General features: G+C 40.8%; 1 protein-coding gene across 3 annotated transcripts in view; it reads right to left on the reverse strand.

Moving 5' to 3' along the window:
• ENPP2 (ectonucleotide pyrophosphatase/phosphodiesterase 2) overlaps positions 1-20289 on the reverse strand; it is an 82322-nt gene that overhangs the window by 18320 nt on the left and 43713 nt on the right. For 2 of the 3 annotated variants that reach the window (XM_042463600.1, XM_042463599.1), the window contains 7 exons: positions 12570-12681; positions 11327-11452; positions 10425-10456; positions 4629-4756; positions 2698-2785; positions 1402-1489; positions 911-1083 (listed from right to left, as the gene is read on the reverse strand). In XM_042463600.1, the coding sequence (XP_042319534.1) occupies positions 911-1083; positions 1402-1489; positions 2698-2785; positions 4629-4756; positions 10425-10456; positions 11327-11452; positions 12570-12681 (747 nt within the window). Of the gene's footprint in view, positions 1-910; positions 1084-1401; positions 1490-2697; positions 2786-4628; positions 4757-10424; positions 10457-11326; positions 11453-12569; positions 12682-15637; positions 15791-20289 lie in introns of all 3 variants that reach the window. The other variant, XM_042463601.1, reaches the window with a different exon arrangement.

The following is a 20289-nucleotide window of genomic DNA, read 5'->3' on the forward strand; positions in this document are numbered from 1 at the left end:
AAGAAGAAGAAGAAGAAGAAGAAGAAGAAGAAGAAGAAGAAGAAGAAGAAGACAACTTTCGGGAGGGTAACAAAATATTTAAAAACAGTACAGATTTTAAAAGATACAGAAACTTCAATACAAGTATAAATATACAAAAACCTTAATAAAATATAAATATAAATATAAAAATCATTTGAATAACATACAGTTGATTTAAAACCATTTAAATTCATTAAAAGACAATATACAAACTATTAATCAGCACAGCTTTAAAAGCCCATCCTAGACAATTTCTAAAAGCCTGATGGCATAAGATTGTTTCAACATGCTGGTGGAAGGAAAGCAAGGATGGAACCATATAACATGAAGCAACCACCAAGAAGGCCCTTCCGCTTGTTCCCACCAAATGAGCTTCAGAAGGTGGTGGGACAGTGAAGAGTACCTCTCCAGAAGATCTCAGAGCTCTAAAGGGCACATAAAAGGAGAAGTGGTCCCTCAAATAGCCTGGCTCTGGGCCACACAGAGCTCTATATAATTCATGCCCAGCACCTCAAGTTGTGCCCTGAAATAGACAAATAGCCAATGGGGGTGTTGCAAAAAGGGATTTGTATGGTTCCTGTACCCAGCCCCTGCTAACAATTGGTTGCAATTGTCTGGGCCAAGTGAAATCTCTGAATATTCCTCAAACGCTGGCTGGTGTAGAGCACACCAGAGCAATCCAAATAGGATATAACTAAGGCATGTGGCCAGATCTGACCTCTGCAGGAACAGTGCAACTGGGGAAACAACCTTAATTATGTTGATTTCACTACAGGGGACTGGTTCCAATGTACAACTGCTACAATTAGGTATTTTCATAATTTCTGACAGACATTTGAATATAACAACATTATGACTTTCTAAGTATTAACAGATGTTATGGGTTTACCTTGTCATCACATGTGCACCCCAGATCATAGTCAGATGAAGGTGTTGTAGCTACAGGATAGAGTGGCCTAGCAACTTCATCTGGCATCACTGGCTTATATGTACTGCTTCGCAGTAGGTGATTTAAGCTTCCATGGGTGCCATTATTAGGAGCAGGCTTCAATCCAAGTAGATCTGGAATGGGGTTTAAAACACAGAAGAAAAGGAATTATCAATGCAACACATTTTTCTTAAGATTTTATGGACTAACTTGCTAACTAACTAACTAACTAATTTACTGCTCTACTTCCAAGAATATTAAGATGACATTTATGCTACTCTGGTGAAGCACTAATTCCCTTTCTCAGTCCATAAGTCAGACATACATCACGATTGCTTACAAATATATCACATAGTGCAGCCAAGGCAGTTTGTTGCTACTGCTGCATGCTACTACTACAAGTAAAAGCATATTCATTTTCAAATATTATTATTTAAATTGGGGCTACTTACCACACATAACATTATAAAGTTCTATATTCTCAAATGGAGGTACTTTTGCCTTGTGTTTAAATGAAGGTCCGTAGCCTACAAAGACTGTCTGAACAAAGAAAAGAAATTTTAACATAATTAAGGCTTGGGCAATTCTGTTATTCTACAAACACATCACAACATATGTCTTTTTCTGTGGTGGTGCCCTGATCCTTCACCAGCTTCCCAAAACACATCATCCTGGTAGGTCTATTGTGCTATCTTTTTAGGAGCCAGTTTTTATTTGTCCTCCTTTTTTCTTTTGATCTTAGCTTGCTCAAAGTTTTAAAATATTGTATTGTCTTAAAATATTTGTACACAGACTATCTTGAGGACCAATTAAATTAAAATGCTTTTGCTGAGAACTTTCAAGTCATTTTCAATTTACAGTTACCTTAAGGCAAACCAATCATGGGTTTTTCCTGGCAAAATTTGTGCAGAGGGAGTTTGCCATTGCTTTCCCTTGAAGGTGAGAGCATATGACTTGCCCAAGGTCACCCAGTGGGTTTCCAAGCCTCCTCAGGGATTCAAAACCTATCTCATGGAGTCAAACACCAGTGCTCAAATCACTACTCCACACTGGCTCTTAAGTTAACATATAGGGAAGAATAAAAAGTGCTGACATAAATGCTTTAAATATATCTACATGTAGTGGTTTGTGTGCCGGCCCATGACTTTGGAGACCAGAGTTTGAATGCCAGCACAGCCATAGAAGCCCACTGGGTGACCTTGGGCAAGTCACACTCTCTCAATCTCAGAGAATGGCAATGTCAAGCCCTCTCTGAAGAAATGTGACAAGAAAACTGCATGATAGGCTTGCCTTGGGGTCGCCATAACTCGGAAATTACTCGAAGGCACACAACAACAACAAACATTGCATTTTTCTCCAACCTTTCCATGCACATACTGTGCTGGATTGTGTCATTATGGGTAATTATAATACAATTACAGTTGTCCCTCCATATTTGCAAGGGTTAGGGGAACAAGACTCCTGTGAATATGGAAAAACCGCAAACAACAAAAACACTGTTTGTACCTGAGAGGAGTAGCTACAAATGGTCTTTCAGTGCAACTTTTAGTTAAAGTTGACCACAGAGTTGCACTGGAGGACCTCGACAGTCCTAGAGAGAACATATTAATGAAATCCATGAATAATCAAATCTGCAAATGTCAAAGCCACAAATATGGAGGGATGACTGTATATGACGTCAAGAATGCTCAATACAATTTAAGCTTCAAAAAACCCATCCCACCTCTAAGTATTCTGCTGCCCCCTACCTGCATGCTACTGATCTTGTTGTCATATCCATGGTCTCCTTGGAAAAGACATTTTCCTGTTGATTTCTTATACACATCTCCAGGCTTCCTAGAAGTTTAAGAATACTCTTTAGCATACCGGCAAAAAACATTCCTTCATATTAGACTCCCAGAGGAGTTGAGAAAGAATCAACTAAGACAAATATACTGAGACCAAGATGGTCAGTTGCTCCACTCTGAGCAGAGCTTGTAAAAATTATATTTAAATGACAAGTCCTATTATTCCACTGTCAACTTCACCACTGTCTAATTCCTGCAATGTGCCTTTGCTGGTGTAGCATTGGTATATCTGGGATGTTCAGAACTTGGAAAAAGGATTTTCAGGTTTTAACTTCCAGAACTCTGAGGATTCTGGGAGTTGTAGTCCCCCCAAAAGGACTTTTTCCCAGCTCTGATTCTGGAGCACCATTTTATTCATCTCAAAGTGTTGTGGGGACCAACAATATATCTTCCAGCATAACCCAGCCTCTTTCTGGGCTGTGTTTTGAGTTTATCAGGCTCCATCATAAAAGACACACCACACAGTAGTATGTATGGGCAAGTCTGGGATACTATACACAAAATCTTAACACTGCAATATTCAGAATCTCTTCTGATTTTGAAAAAAAAAATCTTTTGTTTTCCTTCAACCAAGCTGTTGGCACATTTTTGTTGTTACTTGTCATCAAGTTGACTTCAGTTTAGCGTGGAACTATGAATGAGATCCCTGGTCATCAACTGCCCTGCTCAGGTGTTGTACACTCAAGACTTTGGCTTTCTTGATTGAGTCTAGCCATGCAGGCTTCCCTTGTTCCTACTGTCTTCCTTTTTACTGAGCATTATTGTCTTTTTAAAGATTCGTGTCTCATAATATGTCCAAAGTACAACAGACTCAATGTAGTCATCTTGGTTTCTAGTGAGATTTCAGGCCTGATTTGCTCTCAGACCCATTTACATTTTAGAACAATCTGATAAAATCTGGCAGAGCAACTGAAGGCCAGGAAGAAAGGAAATTTCTCTGTAGACTAAATTTGGCATCTAGACTGACAGCTGGGAACCCTGCTGGGACAAGAAAATTTCTTCCAACTAAAAATAGTTTTTTCCAACTATGTCCCGGGGCTGTGGAAAATCTAATAAGAAATGTTGCTCAGACCTTGTGATGATGATGATGATGATGATGATGATGATGATGATGATTTTATTTGTATACCGTTTTTCCTTAGCTCAAAACGGTTTACAGACTATAAAACTATTGCAAACATCTCATAAAAATAGATAAAAACAAGTAATACAATTATATAAAACATAATCATTCACAGGGTAAGGCAGAGAATCGATGGCATCAAGAGCACTCAACTTCATTCCTCGGGGGGAAGGCTTGGCAAAAAAGAAAGGTTTTAAGCCTCTTTTTAAATGTTTCTAGGGGGGTCATGAGATGGAGCTCTTCGGGGAGACTGTTCCAAATCCGTGGGGCCACCACTGAAAAGGCCGTCTGGGATGTGGAGACATATTTGGAAGATGGAATCTCCAACAGATTCTTCCCGGATGTTCTGAGTGTGCAGGGCGGATTGTATGGGGAGATGCAGTCCCTCAAGTAACTCGGGACCAAGCCGTGTAGGGCTTTATTGGTCACAATCACACTACTGGAAGAGGAATTTGTGCAATGCTGGCAATATTTTTGAGTCCAAATAATAAAATGCACATTTCTAGTAATATGGGTCAGGCTTCTTCCTTGATTACAACACAGAAACATGGGCCTGGTGCAGGAATAATGAAACACAGATTATCTTAGCTACAGCTAGGGACCTAAGGAGATGAATCATTTTTACCAATTTGTCAGATTTGTTCAATGGGAAATCTCAATGAAAAGGAGAGGAAAAGTCATTTGGATAGGGAAATGCCAGCCAACTTACTTGGCCACATGCCATTGTCTTTCCACCAACAAATGAATATCTTCAATCCTTCGGTTATTTGCATAATGCAAACGCTTGGGAAGATGTTGCTTCAAATAGGGCTTGAAGTGCTGGTCAATCTTCTTGCACTGGAAAAAAAAGGGAATTTTAATGGAGGCCTTTCTGACCAACGTCCCCTCTATCTATAAAAAAAAGCAGGGACCCTACCTAAAGCAAAGCAAAGGTTCCTTTGGACTACAGCTCCCAGAATGACACACCAACATAGCCACTAGAATTCTGGGAATAGCCCTCCAAAAAATAACTTTTTGAAGCTCAACTGAAGGCTTTTCTTGCTTAAAGATAATGCATGCACATACAAATATGTCCACACATACACATCAAATGCTACAGGTGTTCTTTTTGCTCATTGGCTATACCAGGGGTGAGATCAATGCAGTCTTGCAGATGTTGTGAAACTTGAGCTTTCAACATTCCTTGTCATTGGCTGGACTATTGGGAGGTGGAATCCAAAAACAACTGGAAGTCCACATGATTCTCACATCTGATGTACACCTAGATCCTGTGTTTAAAAATGAAGATTCTTGGGATTGAACCTGTGACTTTTTACAGTGACATGAAAAGTACATAACTCAGAGATGTAAAGCTGAATATGGCCTCTTCCCCAAGCCTGAGGGGCCATTCCACACAAAAAAAATCAGCAAAATATTCTTGCTTATTCACGCTGATGATTCTGTAATCAATATTTTGGGCTTCAAGCAGTTTAACAGTTTAATCAGCGGTAGCAGAACATGCTATAAACCATCCTGGGCATAAAATGCTGCTTGAAAACACTGAAATTCTGGACCATGCCAACAACTATCAGGTCAGAATGCACAGGAAAGCCATTGAAATCCACAAACACCTAGACAACTCCAACAGGAAAGAAGAAACCTTTAAATACACAGCCCTACTGCTCAGGAACATCACAACTTCTGTAGCTGGCAACTTTCAACAGTGCTGGTAACATCTGTGAGGAGGACCGGGGGGGGGGGTGTCGGTGGGAGCAGAACCCTATAACGCCCCTTGTCTGACCCCAGAGACTGTTTGGAGTACTGCAGAGCTGTGGAGCTACACAGCCCTACTGCTCAGGAACAACATCCCGCCCCCAATAGAGGCCAGTGGACTTTGCTGTTTGTTGCTGTGCAGCACCTCCAGGGCCTGGTTTGTGATCCGTTGACCCTGCGCAACTGCGCAGCCTGGAGGACGCCGGCCTGGACCATCTGCTGCATCACCGCAAGAGTCCAGGAACAGCTGGGGAAAGGGCGAGGAGGGGTGTGACCTGGTGAGAGTGGCAAATCATAAAGCTGGCTTGCCGGTTGCCTCCCCGTCCCACCCCCAATAGAAGCCAGTGGACTTTGCTGTTTGTTGCTTGCGGCGCCTCCAGGGCCTGGTTTGTGATCCGCCGACCCAGCGCAACTGTGCAGCCTGGAGGACGCCGGCCCGGACCATCTGCAGCATCGCCGCTGCGCAGTTGTGTAGTGGGGATAAGGGGTTGGTGTATTGCTAGCTGAGCCATAGTATCTGAGGAATGACATTGTTGTTAGTCTTCCTCTGCTTTGGCTCCTTGATATCTATAGAGAGAGAGTCAATAGACATGGGGTTTGGTTTGCAGGGGGAGGTGACGGGTAATTGCGATGTCGTATCTGGAGCTCCCATTGGAGTAGTGTGGGGCAGGGGGAGATATGGCGGTAGGAGAGTGGAATTACAAAGGAAAGGAAGGCGAGATAGATGCTTAATATCTATCTCTCCATCCATCCACTCTGCTAACCAAAGAGAACTGAGGGTCAGTCCAACTGTACCACAAACCCTGTCTCTGCTCCTGTGCAATGCCAGGTCAGTTAGGAATAAGACCCACATAATATACAATCTCATTCAAGATAAGAACTGCAACCTGGCTTGCATTACTGAGACCTGGCTTGGGCCTGAGAGTGAAGCAGTGTGGGCACAGGCCCTTCCAGTCGGGTACTCAGTTAAGGACCAGATCAGGTTAGGTGGGCAGGGGGGCGGTGTTGCCTTGGTCCATAAGAACACCCTTCCTTTGACCAGGAACCATGTCCGTAAAACTGACTTCATCGAGTGTGTCTACCTGACCCTGAGTGTCAGGGACAGACTGGGGATTCTGTTGGTCTACCGTCCACCCCGTGCGCTAACAGACTCCCTAGCCGAGCTGACACAACTGGTCTCGGAACTGGTGTTGAAGTCCCCTAGGATTCTCGTCCTGGGGGACCTCAACATCCCTTTCGAGGCCAGTCATGGTCCAACTGGTGTGGCTCGGTAGTTCATGGCTACCATGACTGCCATGGGCCTGTCCCAATTGGTTTCAGGGCCCACACATTGTGCTGGTAACATTCTCGACGTCGTCTTTAGTACAGAAATGGATACTCCGTGGGCAGAGGTTTTCAATATCTCTGCCCTATCATGGACGGACCATTTCCTGTTCGAGGCTCGAATCAAGGCTTCCACCTTAAGCCCCCCCGAGGGTGGAGGATCTATTACGATGGTCCACCCTCGAAGGCTGATAGAACCCAAAAGGTTCCAAGAAGCCCTAGAGGGAAATATGGTTGGAATTGATGGCGACTCTGTTGATGCCCTGACTAACATCTGGGATAGGGATCTCTCCAGGGCTATACACAGTATTGCTCCCAAGTGTCCTTTCCGGCCTGCTTCCAACAAACAACCCTGGTACACGGAAGATCTAAGGGAAAGGAAGTGGGCTGTGCAACGACTAGAGCGCAACTGGCGAAGACATCAGCACTTAGCCGACAAGACACTCCTTGAGTCTCTTTTGAAGGCTTATGGAGTGGCAATAAGTGCAGCAAAGCATTCGTACTATACTGTACATATTGCGTCCGCGGAGTCACGCCCGGCAGAGCTGTTCAGGGTGGTGAGGGAGCTGACACAACTGCCCCCCCCGAACTCTATTTTAGAACCAACTAAAGCCTGCTGTGACGAATTTAACAACTTCTTCGCGGATAAAATCTCTCGGCTAAGGGCCGATCTCGACGCCAGTATTTCTTCATATCCTATAAGAGAAGCTTCCAGAGATTCTGTGGACTCTATTAATCTGGATCACTTTGAATTTGTTAGTACCGAGGAAGTGGACAAGATTCTTCATGCTCTCTCGATCCCTGTCCTTCATGGCTGGTGGCCCAGGGGGGAACGGCAGTAACTTCTATGTTATGCCGTATAATTAATTCATCTTTCAGGGAGGGACGTTTTCCATCAAGCTTAAAATCAGCAGTAGTAAAACCTATGCTAAAAAAGCCCTCCCTGGACCCCCGATTCGGAATAATTATCGGCCTGTTTCGCTGCTGCCTTTTCTGGAGAAGGTGATTGAGACAGCAGTTGCTTTCCAGCTTCAAGGGATCTTGGAAGAAAGAGATTTTCTAGACCCATTTCAAACCGGCTTCCGGGCAGGCTATGGAGTTGAGACTGCCATGGTCACCTTAGTCGATGATCTCCGTCTGGGCATGGACAGGGGAAGCGTGTCCCTGTTAGTGCTTTTTGACATCTCAGCGGCTTTCGATACCATTTACCATGGTATCCTTCTGGAACGCCTGAGGGAGTTGGGTATCGGGGGCACTGCGCTCCAGTGGTTCTGTTCCTGCCTCTTGGGTAGATTCCAGATGGTGCAGCTGGGGGACGTTTGCTCCGATAAGAGGGTGCTTACATCTGGTGTCCCTCAAGAAGCTATTCTGTCCCCCATGCTATTTAACATTTACATGAAACCGCTGGGAGAGATCATCCGGAGACACGGGGCATGGTATTATCAGTACGCTGATGACACACAAATATGCTTCTCTGTGTCTCCGACTGATGCAGTGACTAGGGATGGCATCTCTCTGCTAAATGCTTGCTTGGAGTCGGTAATGGGCTGGATGAGGAAAAACAAACTCAGCTTGAATCCAGAGAAAACGGAAGTACTAGTGATAGGCTCTCCCGGTCTGGGTGGTGAAATCTGTCCACCTGTCCTGAATGGGGTCACGCTCCCCCTGAAGGACTCAGTCCGCAGTCTGGGGGTGCTTTTGGACTCGTCGCTCCAGCTGACTTTTCAGGTGGATGTGGCGGTCAGAAGCACCTGCTATCAGCTTCGGCTGATACGCCAGCTGAGACCCTACCTAGGCCGGAAGGACCTTGAAACAGTGGTACATGCCCTGGTAACCTCCCAGTTGGATTTCTGTAATGCGCTCTACATGGGGCAACCCTTGTACCAAGCCCGGAAGCTTCAGCTTAGTAAGAATATGACAGCTAGGTTGGTCACTGGACGTTCCAGGGCCAACCATATAACGCCGACTCTGTATGATCTCCATTGGCTGCCTTTTCGCTTCCGAGCACAATACAAGGTGTTGGTTATAATCTATAAAGCCCTAAATGGCTTGGGCCCAGGGTACTTGGAGGACTGCCTCTCCCATATAATCCGCCCCGCACACTCAGGTCATCTGGGAAGAGTTTGTTGAGGATCCCAACAACAAGATATGTGTCAACCTCACAAAGGGCCTTTTCCATCTCGGCCCCTGGGATCTGGAACACCCTTCCCAAGGAACTCCGCACCGCCACCTCCCAAGACCTCTTCAAAAAGAGACTTTAAGTCCTTCCTGTTTCGGCAAGCCTTCCCCGATGTCCCTTGATATTGGGACTCCCCCCCCCCCCCCCCATATGTACAACATTATCAAGCGTATCAGCTGGCCTGGTTTTGATGTATGGTTTTAATGTGTATTTTTGGAATGTTGTTCTAAGTTTTATTTATGTATTGCAATTTTTATCCTGTATTTTGTATTTGTCATTGCAATTTTGACTGTACACCGCTATGATCAACACGGAATAGTGGTCTATAAATAAAACTTATTATTATTATTATTATTATTATTATTATTATTATTAAATACACAAAGTTTGGCTACCAAACCTGAAAAACACCAAAATCATGACTCAGCACATGCAAACGAAAACCACCCAGGGTCAGAGGGTTTTCCCAGCAGACAACTGATCACTAATGAAAGAGACACCCGGAGGCCTTGCCATTCAACAACAGACCAACACACAGATTAACTTGTAAATCACTTCCTCTCAACCAAAGGTCACATAGTATATCTACCCCATTCTCTGAAGATGCCAGCCACAGATGTTGGTGAAACATCAGGAATAAACTCCTCCAGAATATTGCCTGACCACCCCCTTCACAAAAACTATGGCTGTCAGCCATGAAAGCCTTTGAAGCACAGTGCTTCACTATTGGCTGAACTATAATCTGCTTGTTTAGTATCTTTTCTTTTCACTTTTTTAAAAAATTGAGGTGGTGGGAAGAAGTGGAGAGAAAAAGGCAGCTCAACAATGTGAGAAGTCATTACCCAAAGGACAAAATTTCAAGTCCAAACACCTATTAAACAGTAATAACCATTAAAACAACAACAACAACAAATTCAAAGGAATAGCATTTTTTTCACAAGAGCACTGACAAAATATTTACTCATAAAAGAGTATTTTCCATTGCCAGAAGAGGGGATAAATAGACTCTGTTCAGAGAATTCAAGCACCTATTTGCAAGTAATCCAGCAAAGTTATAAAAACTTTTTACCAACAACAAACAGTGGAAATCATGACAAGCATTCTTCCGCACTCATGAAGTCTCCTGTTTAAAATACTTTACATAGTCTTAACCCAAGACCCAAATTAATAGCACTGACTAATGAACCCATAATTTATTAATATAAGAAAATGTATGTTCTAAGTAGAAGCATATGCTAAACAAATACTTACTGTTAGATTGGCTACAATGGCTTTCGGGTCATCTGTTAAATGGGTACGGGAAGAAAGGGGAGGAAAGAGGAGAAGGAAAAGTCAGCTCAGGGTAGGAAATACTTTTTCATACAGCTTGGCATTTGCTTTAGCTATTAGGATGGAGGAACAATCTTGGATGTGGGATGGATCTTTCACTTCATAGAAATTTTGTGTGTCATGTCCTTGAGCATTGTGTCCAGAAACAGAAACTAAACTCTAAACTTTGTTTTCTTTTCTTAAGATTGTATCTTTCCTGCAATGAGTTCAATGAGGCATACAGGGCTTTCTTCCATTCTCAATTTATCCTCACCGCAACAATCTTCTGAGGTAGGACAGGCTGAGGCAGAGTGAGTGGCCCAAGGTAACTTTGTGAGTCTCATAGTTCTAGAACCCATGTCAATAAAGTTCCAGTCCAACATTCTAACCACTACACTGCCTTAAACATATGGACAGACATTAGGCTTTACCCCTAAGTCAATAACAATTGCCATTCCTGAGGGTGAAGAGATGCAAATTTGTGCAACAAAGTTAAGGCATAGTTTCGTGTGGGTTTTTCAGGCTACGTTTCAGGCCACGTTCTAGAAGAGTTTATTCCTGATGTTTTGCCAGCATCTGTGGCTGGAATTTGGGCCACATAGCCCAAAAAACCCATAAGAAACTATGGATGCCAACCATGAAAGCCTTTGACTTCACAAAGTTAAGGCAATTAACCATCAATGCAAATGTGCAAAAATCTGCAGCAATGCACATAATACACATGTGTATACTAGCCCTGAGGCAGAACCTATTTGGCTGCTACTACTGAACTTAGCAGCTGGGGATAGAGTTGGAAATCAGGAGAGGCATCAAGGCAAAAGGTGAATATGGCAAAATCAACTTACATTTGACGTTAGTATTAGCTTTGGGACGAATACGGCCCAACGTTCCAGGTATCAAAATTATGTCATCTACATTAGACAGATAGTTATTCAAATATTCAGTTCTGTTACAAGTTGCTTCCTCCATTCCTGAAAAATAAGTAAAAGTTAGTTTTTCGAAGAAAACATGTGTAGCTTTTTTAAATTTTAAAACCGAAGGATCTTGTAGATCCTTGATGTTTTCACTCTTCACCCCCAACACAAATCAAGAGTACCTAATCTTTAAAAATTTACCAGGAATTGCAAAGATGGCAATTAAAGTGAAAAGGCAATATAAAATTATTTTAAAATGCATTTATGGACATAATTCTGAAGAACTGTAGCAAGCCCAGTAAATGTCTGGTAACAATGTCCTAAGAACAACAACAATAGACTTGTATACAATCCTAAACCATACTAAGAAGTAAGTATGGTCCAGTGAAATGGTAATTTTCCCAAGTAAAATTCCAAAATCCATGTTGTGGTAATATCTTTAGGCCAACCAAAAAGAGACAAAAATCTGTATTCAAGGTTTTGAGACCAAATATCTTTGTCAATAATAGTTTAAAATAAAGAACAAGCCGGGGGGGGGGGGGATGTTACAAATCTGTATGTTGTATTGAGATGTTATGCGAGGAAAGGTCTCTAGGATATTTCAGGGTCTCCCTACTAAAATGTGCTTTAACAAAGAGATATTGTATTGAGGTTTTTAATACTTTTATTTTTAAATATCCCTATAAACAACCAATTCCTATCAATTAATAAAAAGGCAACAGTTCTAATAACTGTAGTTCAAAATTGAAGCCCAAGATCCAATACACTTTTGGCAGAGAATAAATATGCACCAGTGTTGTTACAAATGGATCACAAAACTGTGTGGCTCACTGAACAACAGCTTTGAGTTAACATGTTGCTCAGCAGTTGACTTGCCACCTACTAAGTCCAAAACAAGAAAGAGAGATGTCTGTGTGTGTACCTGCATAAGTATTGGCTATAGTTCTGCAATAACTATCAAAACTATTGATTATAGTTACACGATCTTTAAAAAAGCACAACAGCTTGTACAGTGATTTTTACATCAATGTAATGTCCCAAACTAGTGCCACAACATTTTCATTCATCTCACTGTATTTTCATTGAATTCATTTTTTTTCAATGCCTTGCCATTTCTTGATATCTTTTACTGGCTAGAAGCCTTAAAATATAACACATTTTCATTATTATTTACCATGATCACCAACGAAGATAATGTTGACACAACGGTGGAGATTCAGCTGCTTCAAGCCATCCATTAGTTGCCCCAGTATCTTGTCAATCTCTCTTAGTGTATGATGCAACATCTATACATATATATATATATATATAGACAAAGTGAGAATTAGGATTTTTCCTGTCTTTCAGTATAAAATTACGCCCCCTTTCTCTTGACCTGGGATGCTATCGCTACGTCAGATCAATTATAATCCAGAAAATTATATAATACATGAGAATAATTCAACCAGGCTGGAAGCATATTCAGTATCCTTTTTCCTACCATGGTCAGCCATTTATCTATAGGAAGCATGTGGCAATAGCTTCTCATGCTATTAATGACATGCAAACTCATATTCCAAGGCATGTTGTCTCTGGTCTCGAAGGGAATATATAGTCATCATGTTCATTGGACATTGGTGGCTTTCTCCTCCAAGGGCTTTTAATTTTTAATCTTCAGCTCCATTGTGGGCCATGCCTGCCTGTTTAGTCACACTTACCATATTTGAAACACAAATAATATTAGATTTTAACATGACATCCAGAACTTTGGGAAATCACTGATCTAATAGCATTAAAGTGAACATATGGAAACATCAACCAGTTTATGAAATGCACAATGGTTGAGTCCACATGTAACCAGGCTGTGGTTCATTGCATTCTGCCTTCTTGCTCTAACCAAATCTCTTCCGTCAAAGAAACAACGGTTTGCTTGCCAGTCACAAAACATAATTAGAAGTCATAAATTGTTGTAGGCTTATGAACTCGGCGTGTTTAAACCATGTTTTGTTCTTACAGCTTAACCTCGAAGTGTGATTTGCTCCTGTTCCCCCCCCCCCCCCCCCCCCCCCGCCGCCGGCCAGGAATCCACCTGAAATAGTTGCTGACCAAATGTACAGGAGGGGAAACAGTCCAGAAATATGGGGAACAAAGGAGAATGTTAGTAGGTAAGAAGAATGGAAAATGATGAATAGAAATTTGGTAGATGGGGGAGGAGGAGGATTAGGGAAGGTTGAGTTATGTAAGGAGAAGTTACCGAGAAGGAAAGAAGAGAAGAGAAAAGAAAAGAATGAAGAAAAGAACAAGAGAACTTGCAAGATATAGCGGGATGAAATATCGACCTCAAATATTATAATTTATGTAACTAGAAGGTGTATGTTATGTGTGATGTTTTAATTGATAAGTGACTGATGATCAGATTGTTTAATGTTTTTAAACCAATAAAAATTTTAAAAAAGAAAAAAAGAAATAGGGGAAACAAATTGTAGTTTCTTTGGCCACTTCTGGGTTAAAGCAATAAATCTGCACAAGAAATGCAATTTTTTTACAGAATAAATCCTGAAGTGCCAGGTCTTTGACAAATGTGCAGTTTTCAAAGACATTCTCATAGTAGAAAGAAAAATATGGAGGGACAAGAGTGTGTGTGTGTGTGTAGGAATATTGGATATATTGGGGAAAGAGACATGTACTGTATCGCAGAAAGCTTAAGTTTGAACTCAACTGAGGTACGTCAGTCCCTAACCTATGTACAACTACCTTTTTTAAAAAAAATCCTTAAACTATATGAATTAAAGATTGCTAAATCCCATATTTTAAAATAAACATTAGGCATAAAACCAAACAACAGCTCTGACACAGAAGAACGCATTGCTAAGTTCCAGTATGGAAGTTCTTGCTGTGAAGTTTCTCCAGTTCTTTTATAAAATTGTGATCATGTTAAATAAAGTTTGGTTCTCTCCGATTTCAGAAAAGAGGCAAGAAAACTAATAAGGGGAGAAAATGTACCCTGAAAATTATACACAGCTTATCTGAAAATATATTTTAAAGCAAACTAAAGTATATGTCTATGCAAGAAGGAGAACCACTGAGCAAATGCTTCCCTCTGATACAATGCTATATTTTCTCTGTGCAGTACCAAACCATGACACAAAAACAGAAATTTCTCTCCACCACCACCCTTCCTTTCAATGTATAAGCCTTAAACAGGGGGTATAAATGGGAAGTACTCATGAATTTCAAATGAGTAGCCTGGGGTGGTTCGAGTTTGTTTGTTTTAGTGAAGAATATTTGCTTCTGAGGAAAAGCGCAACAGTGCTGCCAAGATGAAAAAGGTGACTAGTCACATACATTTATAGCCTGTGTCCAAATTCACCAAGTTAATTTGAAAAGACATTTGAGACAGTGAATTAAGTACAACACACACAAACTTTAAAACCCATCTACTTCTACAAGTCCACAGCAAGAGAAGCTTGACCAAGCCACCACTTTCTCCAAATAAATTCAAGTCACTTCCAGGGGCTATTTTGAGCCTTAAGCTAAAGTGAAGGCACCCTATGGAAACATTATCTCCCTACAATCAGGCTCTTGAAAAGTATATGTTGCTAATAGTAGTTAGTCAATCTTCAAATAAATAGACCTCCCTCAATATGAACATTTCTTGAATGTTGGTTTTCATTTATAAGGTTCAAAAAAGGTAGTCCCCCCAAACATGAAAATGAGATTTACAGACCAATTCTTATGAAAACAGCTTAATATTTGATATCTTTTCCTAAGAGAATCTTAATACTATGCTCATGCTACATTATGAAAGAAAGAAACCTGGTTTTCAATAACCTCCAGTTTATTACTAGAAGAGTATTCCAGATGAGCAGATACCCATTTTCAAGAAATACATTTGAGCTGAACAGGATAACATAATAATGAGTTTGCTTGTGAAGGCTAGTCCAGACTTTTCCACCTGTGGATGAAGAACATGGATGAAATTTTGCAATAGAACATATTGATGTCGCCTCTACTTTGACTTTTTAAATAATGATTAGGAAAATAAGGCTTTACTGAACAGACAAATCTAATTATGAGAAAGAGAAACAGAAGAGGAGAGTAGGTGTCACACCACCCTTGCAGCTTAACCAGCAGCAGTCTGTTGATATATATTCAAGATGGCTGAACCTTTATTTTGCAGAAGAGAATTCCAGACTTGGAGGGGAAAATACCAAGCTGTACAAGTGCTTCAGAATTTGATATGTGTCAGGTTTGGAAACTTACTTTGTTCCGACGGGATTCCGTAGAGTATTGTTCCGCTCTAGGTACTTTTCTTCTTCTCTTTGAAGAATCAACACGTCTTTTCTGTCTCCTCTTAGGAGTGATCTTTCTCTTTGGTCTTTTAGATGGAGTAAGTGGTAAGCCAAAACTACTCTCCTGTACTGGCGGAGAGAGATGCCTGGACTCAGAAAAAGCTCAGCTAACATCAGATAGTTGAAACTGTCTACCTGTGTCAGCACATGTAGGAACCTCGACACCTACAGTTGTGGTTCACGTCACCAAACATGGTTCAAAAGACATGTCAGGGTAAAGACTGAGAGACAGGAGTTAGTTATCTATAAGAGCACCAGCATCTATAAGGAGCATCCCTCTGAAAGAGTGGCCAACTTATTTTTGCACAGGGAGAAAGGCCCCATTTCATGTTTATATTTGATTATGGCTTTTAGTTCATCAGATGTTCAATACACTTGTGCTTTAAAATATTCCTATAAGGCCATAAAAGCTTTTTTGTATGAATGTCTATGTGGCCAATGTTTGAATCAGTCTGTTCCTTTTTTAAAAGCAGCTCAGAAGGCACAATATTCTCATCTAGCCAGTTTAAGCAGAAGTTACCCCTATCTTATCCTTGTTTTTTATCTTTCAAATGTTTCCAAATGAAAAGAGGTCCCACTGTTGCTACCTGTAGAATGCTGAATACACTTTTTAAAAAAATAAAATAAATAAGTAGGCTAATAGGCCTTTTATTGTTCAAAATGACTACAGTATCTGATGTATAAGGTCCTGAAGAAAGATTCTGGGGACCAGAAGGGAGTGAATTGTCCATGTATTAAGAGAAGGGAAAACCAATTAAAAAGAAGAGCTGTAGAACCAAGCAGTGCAGAGTTGTTGGATACTACTTTGATCTTAAAAAGAGGCCACGTTGCATGCAACTCCAATTGACTATTCCAATGAGAGTTCTTGGCATCTTTTAGGATCAGATTCTCAGAAGAGTGCAGCTAATTCAAAAAAAAATGGAGAAGAAAGGAAGCACAGCCGAAGGGGGTTGAGACTCGGCACTGATTTACAACACCATTTGTTCCTATCCACTTAGCCATTCTCTGTCTTTTGTTGTTCAAACTGCAGAGCCCCGTTCTTGGAAGGGAAAACAGTGTTACCATCTGCCATGCTGTTTCATTGCTTCCTAGGCAAGCAGCTGGAAGGGAGATGCTAATCCAATTCCATTTGTCTCTCTCCAGAAAGCAGCTTCAGAGTTTTCTTTTTTGAAAAAAAAAGAGAGGAAGAGTTCAAGCTTCGTGCAGTCTTGATGAGAGGAGCAGCAGGAGGGGAAAGGAAGGATTCTCACAGTTTACTCAGTCTTTCCAAAAGAAGCGCAGCCAGAGCTTTAACTGTGCCACTGAGCGGTTCTAATAATCAGGATCGCTATCTCAGGGTAGCATGTTAGAGGAGCAGCAAAACAGTCCTTAAGCACAGGAGTTTGTTGTCCAGTTCAGTCACAGTAAACTTGTGCATTCACAAAGTGATAGGGTCTCTTTCTAAAGAAAGTTAGAACTAGGAGGAAAGCCAAGTCTTTATTAACCAGCCAAACCGTAGCCTCACTTTCAGAGAAGAACAGGTTATCAGTATGAGCAAAAAAGGAAGGTGCATGAGATCTCTTGCTTTGTAAAATAAGCAGTGGTGGAATCATAAATAAGGCAAGAACAAATCAGCCAAGGCTTCTCCCTTGGAGATTACCCCAACAACCCCCAATATCGTCCACCCTGCAATGAAACACACAAGTGCACAATTTAGGGATATTTGTCTAATGGAGGATTTTTCAAGGATCAAGTCTAAATCAAATGTCTCACCAGACACCTGTAATTAGATCTCTCAAAACATTTTATCACAAACTGTAAAGCAGCCACAGGGGGCTCCAGTTCAGAGAACTATTAAATATAAAAGTGGTTGGAAGATCTGGTTGTTACTTTCTTTTGCAATTTTTGTTTTGGTTCTCATCATTGTGAGCCAGCACCTATTTACCCCACAGGAGCTGTTCACATTGCCATACTTACTGCTACTGGCCCAAAAAGCAGAGTAGAACATTACCAACCTGGGGTGCCCACATTCCCAGGGGTGCAAGATGAAATTTGAGGGGTGCAACAAAGAGTGGCTTGTGTCCTTTAGTAACAAGTCACAACTCATCTCTTAAATCACAAATCATCTCTTGATTTTTTTCTGAATAAATTAGACTCTAACTGCTCAACTTAGGTTTGCATTTTATGCACTGAGTTAAAAGCCTTTTTTTAGGTTCAATTTGTTCGCTGCAGTATTGTGTGTGGTTCAATTTGTGATTCAAAAATTAGAAAAGAGAGTTCTTCATATTCAAATGTGATATGATTTTTTTAGAGGGTGAGGACATCAATTAAACACCACCTGGGGTGTGGGCATAGAAAAGGTTGGGAACAACTGGTCTAGCTGAATCAGTATGAGTAAGAGTTTACTGGGACACCAGTACCTGGAGTTTACCTGGAGCACCAGCAAAAACAGGGCCAGATTATCAATGGTTAATCCAGGAACCTCACAGAGTATGGGCCCAGTGCTGAAGAGAAAATGTATAGTTTGCTTGCTCTTCACCCCCTGTCACTTCCTGGCCCTCCCAATAGTTTAAGAAACAATCTACATTTTGTGTATTACTTGAGTAAAAACATACAGAAAATCAGGCTTTTAGTCTCACTGAAGTTGTAGGATTAAATATGAGTTCACACATGAAGATTTTTGCTCTGCTGCTAGAATTCATTTTCTGTACCATGCTCAGAATAAGTCACACATGAGCAAAAAGGGGCCCCTATTTTGGGAACTGTCCCAGGCCTCCAACCACCTTAAATAATATTTCAGTACAGAAATATCCTGCATAAAAATTGCTATTTATGGTTCAGAAAATGCCATGTGTGAATTCTGTACAGATCACATCTTATATTGTGAATAGTCTTCAAAAATGGCACAGGTTTTTCTCACAGCAGGAAGAAAATTACTAATATTATTCATTGATTCCTTGAGAATGAAATTAGCGAAGAATTGCAACCCCTTAAGGGAGCTGCCAGTGCTCAGAAGGATTTTATAAGGATAAAAAAGGGAAAGCCTTCCTGAATATGAAAAAGAATACTATGTGCAGATGTATTAAAATCTTCTGGCACACAGAGTGATTTTTTTACTTTAAGGAAATGTTACAACTCAACTCAACACTTTTTGATGGTTGCTAGAGCAAACATATGGCCCCAGGATTGTCCTGGCCTCTGAAGAGGCAATTTAAACTCCTACTAGCTTTAGTGTGAAACCAAAAACTAGCCACCCACAGCTATCATGGAGGTGTTCTGGGGCTGTCTTCTAAAAGAACATTAAGCATGTACACTATCATTATCAGGGCTTAGAAAAGTTTTGTAGGGAATTGTAACTCACAGAAAACCAACTATGGCCACACTGGCTAGGGGTTGTGGGAGCTGTAATGCAAAGAATAACTTTACCAACTTCCATTGTGTTTGTTTCTTGGAAGGAGGACGGGATACAAAATAAAGGTACACATTTTTCGATCCATATAAACCTATTTAATTCCTGTGATCCCAGTCCTGCAAAGAGCTAGTTTTCAACCCTGCATGAGCACCTCAATGGCAACTATGAGTAAATAAATAAATAAACATATCAGATCTGAAAAGCCTATGTCTTCTTATCTTAACAACTATATCAACATACAGCAAATCATGTGTTGGCTCTAGTGACTTGCTTGTGTTTTTTTACCTCCCAATGACCCACTCTGTGCTCAAATGTTTCCAGTGGAGTAATCAGGAAATTACTACAACTTCTCTATGTGAAATTACACAAAACCTCAGTATCTTAGACACATATGTTATGGTTCTAGAAAAGCAACAAGAAGAAAAAAACATAAATAAGAAGCTGATAATCTTTGTGGCATTAACATAAATCAGTTGTCATATTAACTGTAAGTCAATACAATGATTGTTTTTATTAGATATTTTGGTCCTTTATATATAGAATATCAACATATAGTTTTCCCCTATTCATTTTCAAGGGCTTTTCACCCTACACAACCCATAAAATCACAGAGCTGGAAGTAATCACAAGGGCTATCTAATACAACTTCTTGCCATGAAGGAAAACATAACTAAAGATGCCCACCCAACTTCTGTTAAAAAACTTCCAAAGAAGCAGAAGCAGTCTCTGAGGCAGTCTATCTACTACCCAACAGTTCTTACAGTAAATAATTTCTTCCTAATGTTTAGGTGGAATTCCTTTTCCTGTAATTTGAATAAAATGATTGTACTGTGATTCTACTTTAACTGCCATGGCTACGTCCGATGAATTCAGGGGGTTTTGTTTGGTGAGGCTCTAGAGCTCTCTGGCTGAGAATTCTAAGTACCCTCCCTTTAACTGATGTTACTCCACCCTACAGAATCTTAGGATTTGCAGTTTAGAATTTAATTAGCTTACTTGCTGTTCACCGCTATGATCTTTGGAATAGCAGTATATAAATAAAACAAATTATTATTATTCATTATTATCATTTGCTCCCAAAGAGCTCTAGGCCCTCCCCAAACCTTTGAATTCCTTAGGATACAACCACAGCAGTTAAAATGGAAACAGCACTACAATTGTGTTATGCAAAA

The sequence above is a fragment of the Sceloporus undulatus genome, chromosome 4 (genome assembly GCF_019175285.1).
Source record: "Sceloporus undulatus isolate JIND9_A2432 ecotype Alabama chromosome 4, SceUnd_v1.1, whole genome shotgun sequence".
NCBI lineage: Eukaryota > Metazoa > Chordata > Lepidosauria > Squamata > Phrynosomatidae > Sceloporus > Sceloporus undulatus.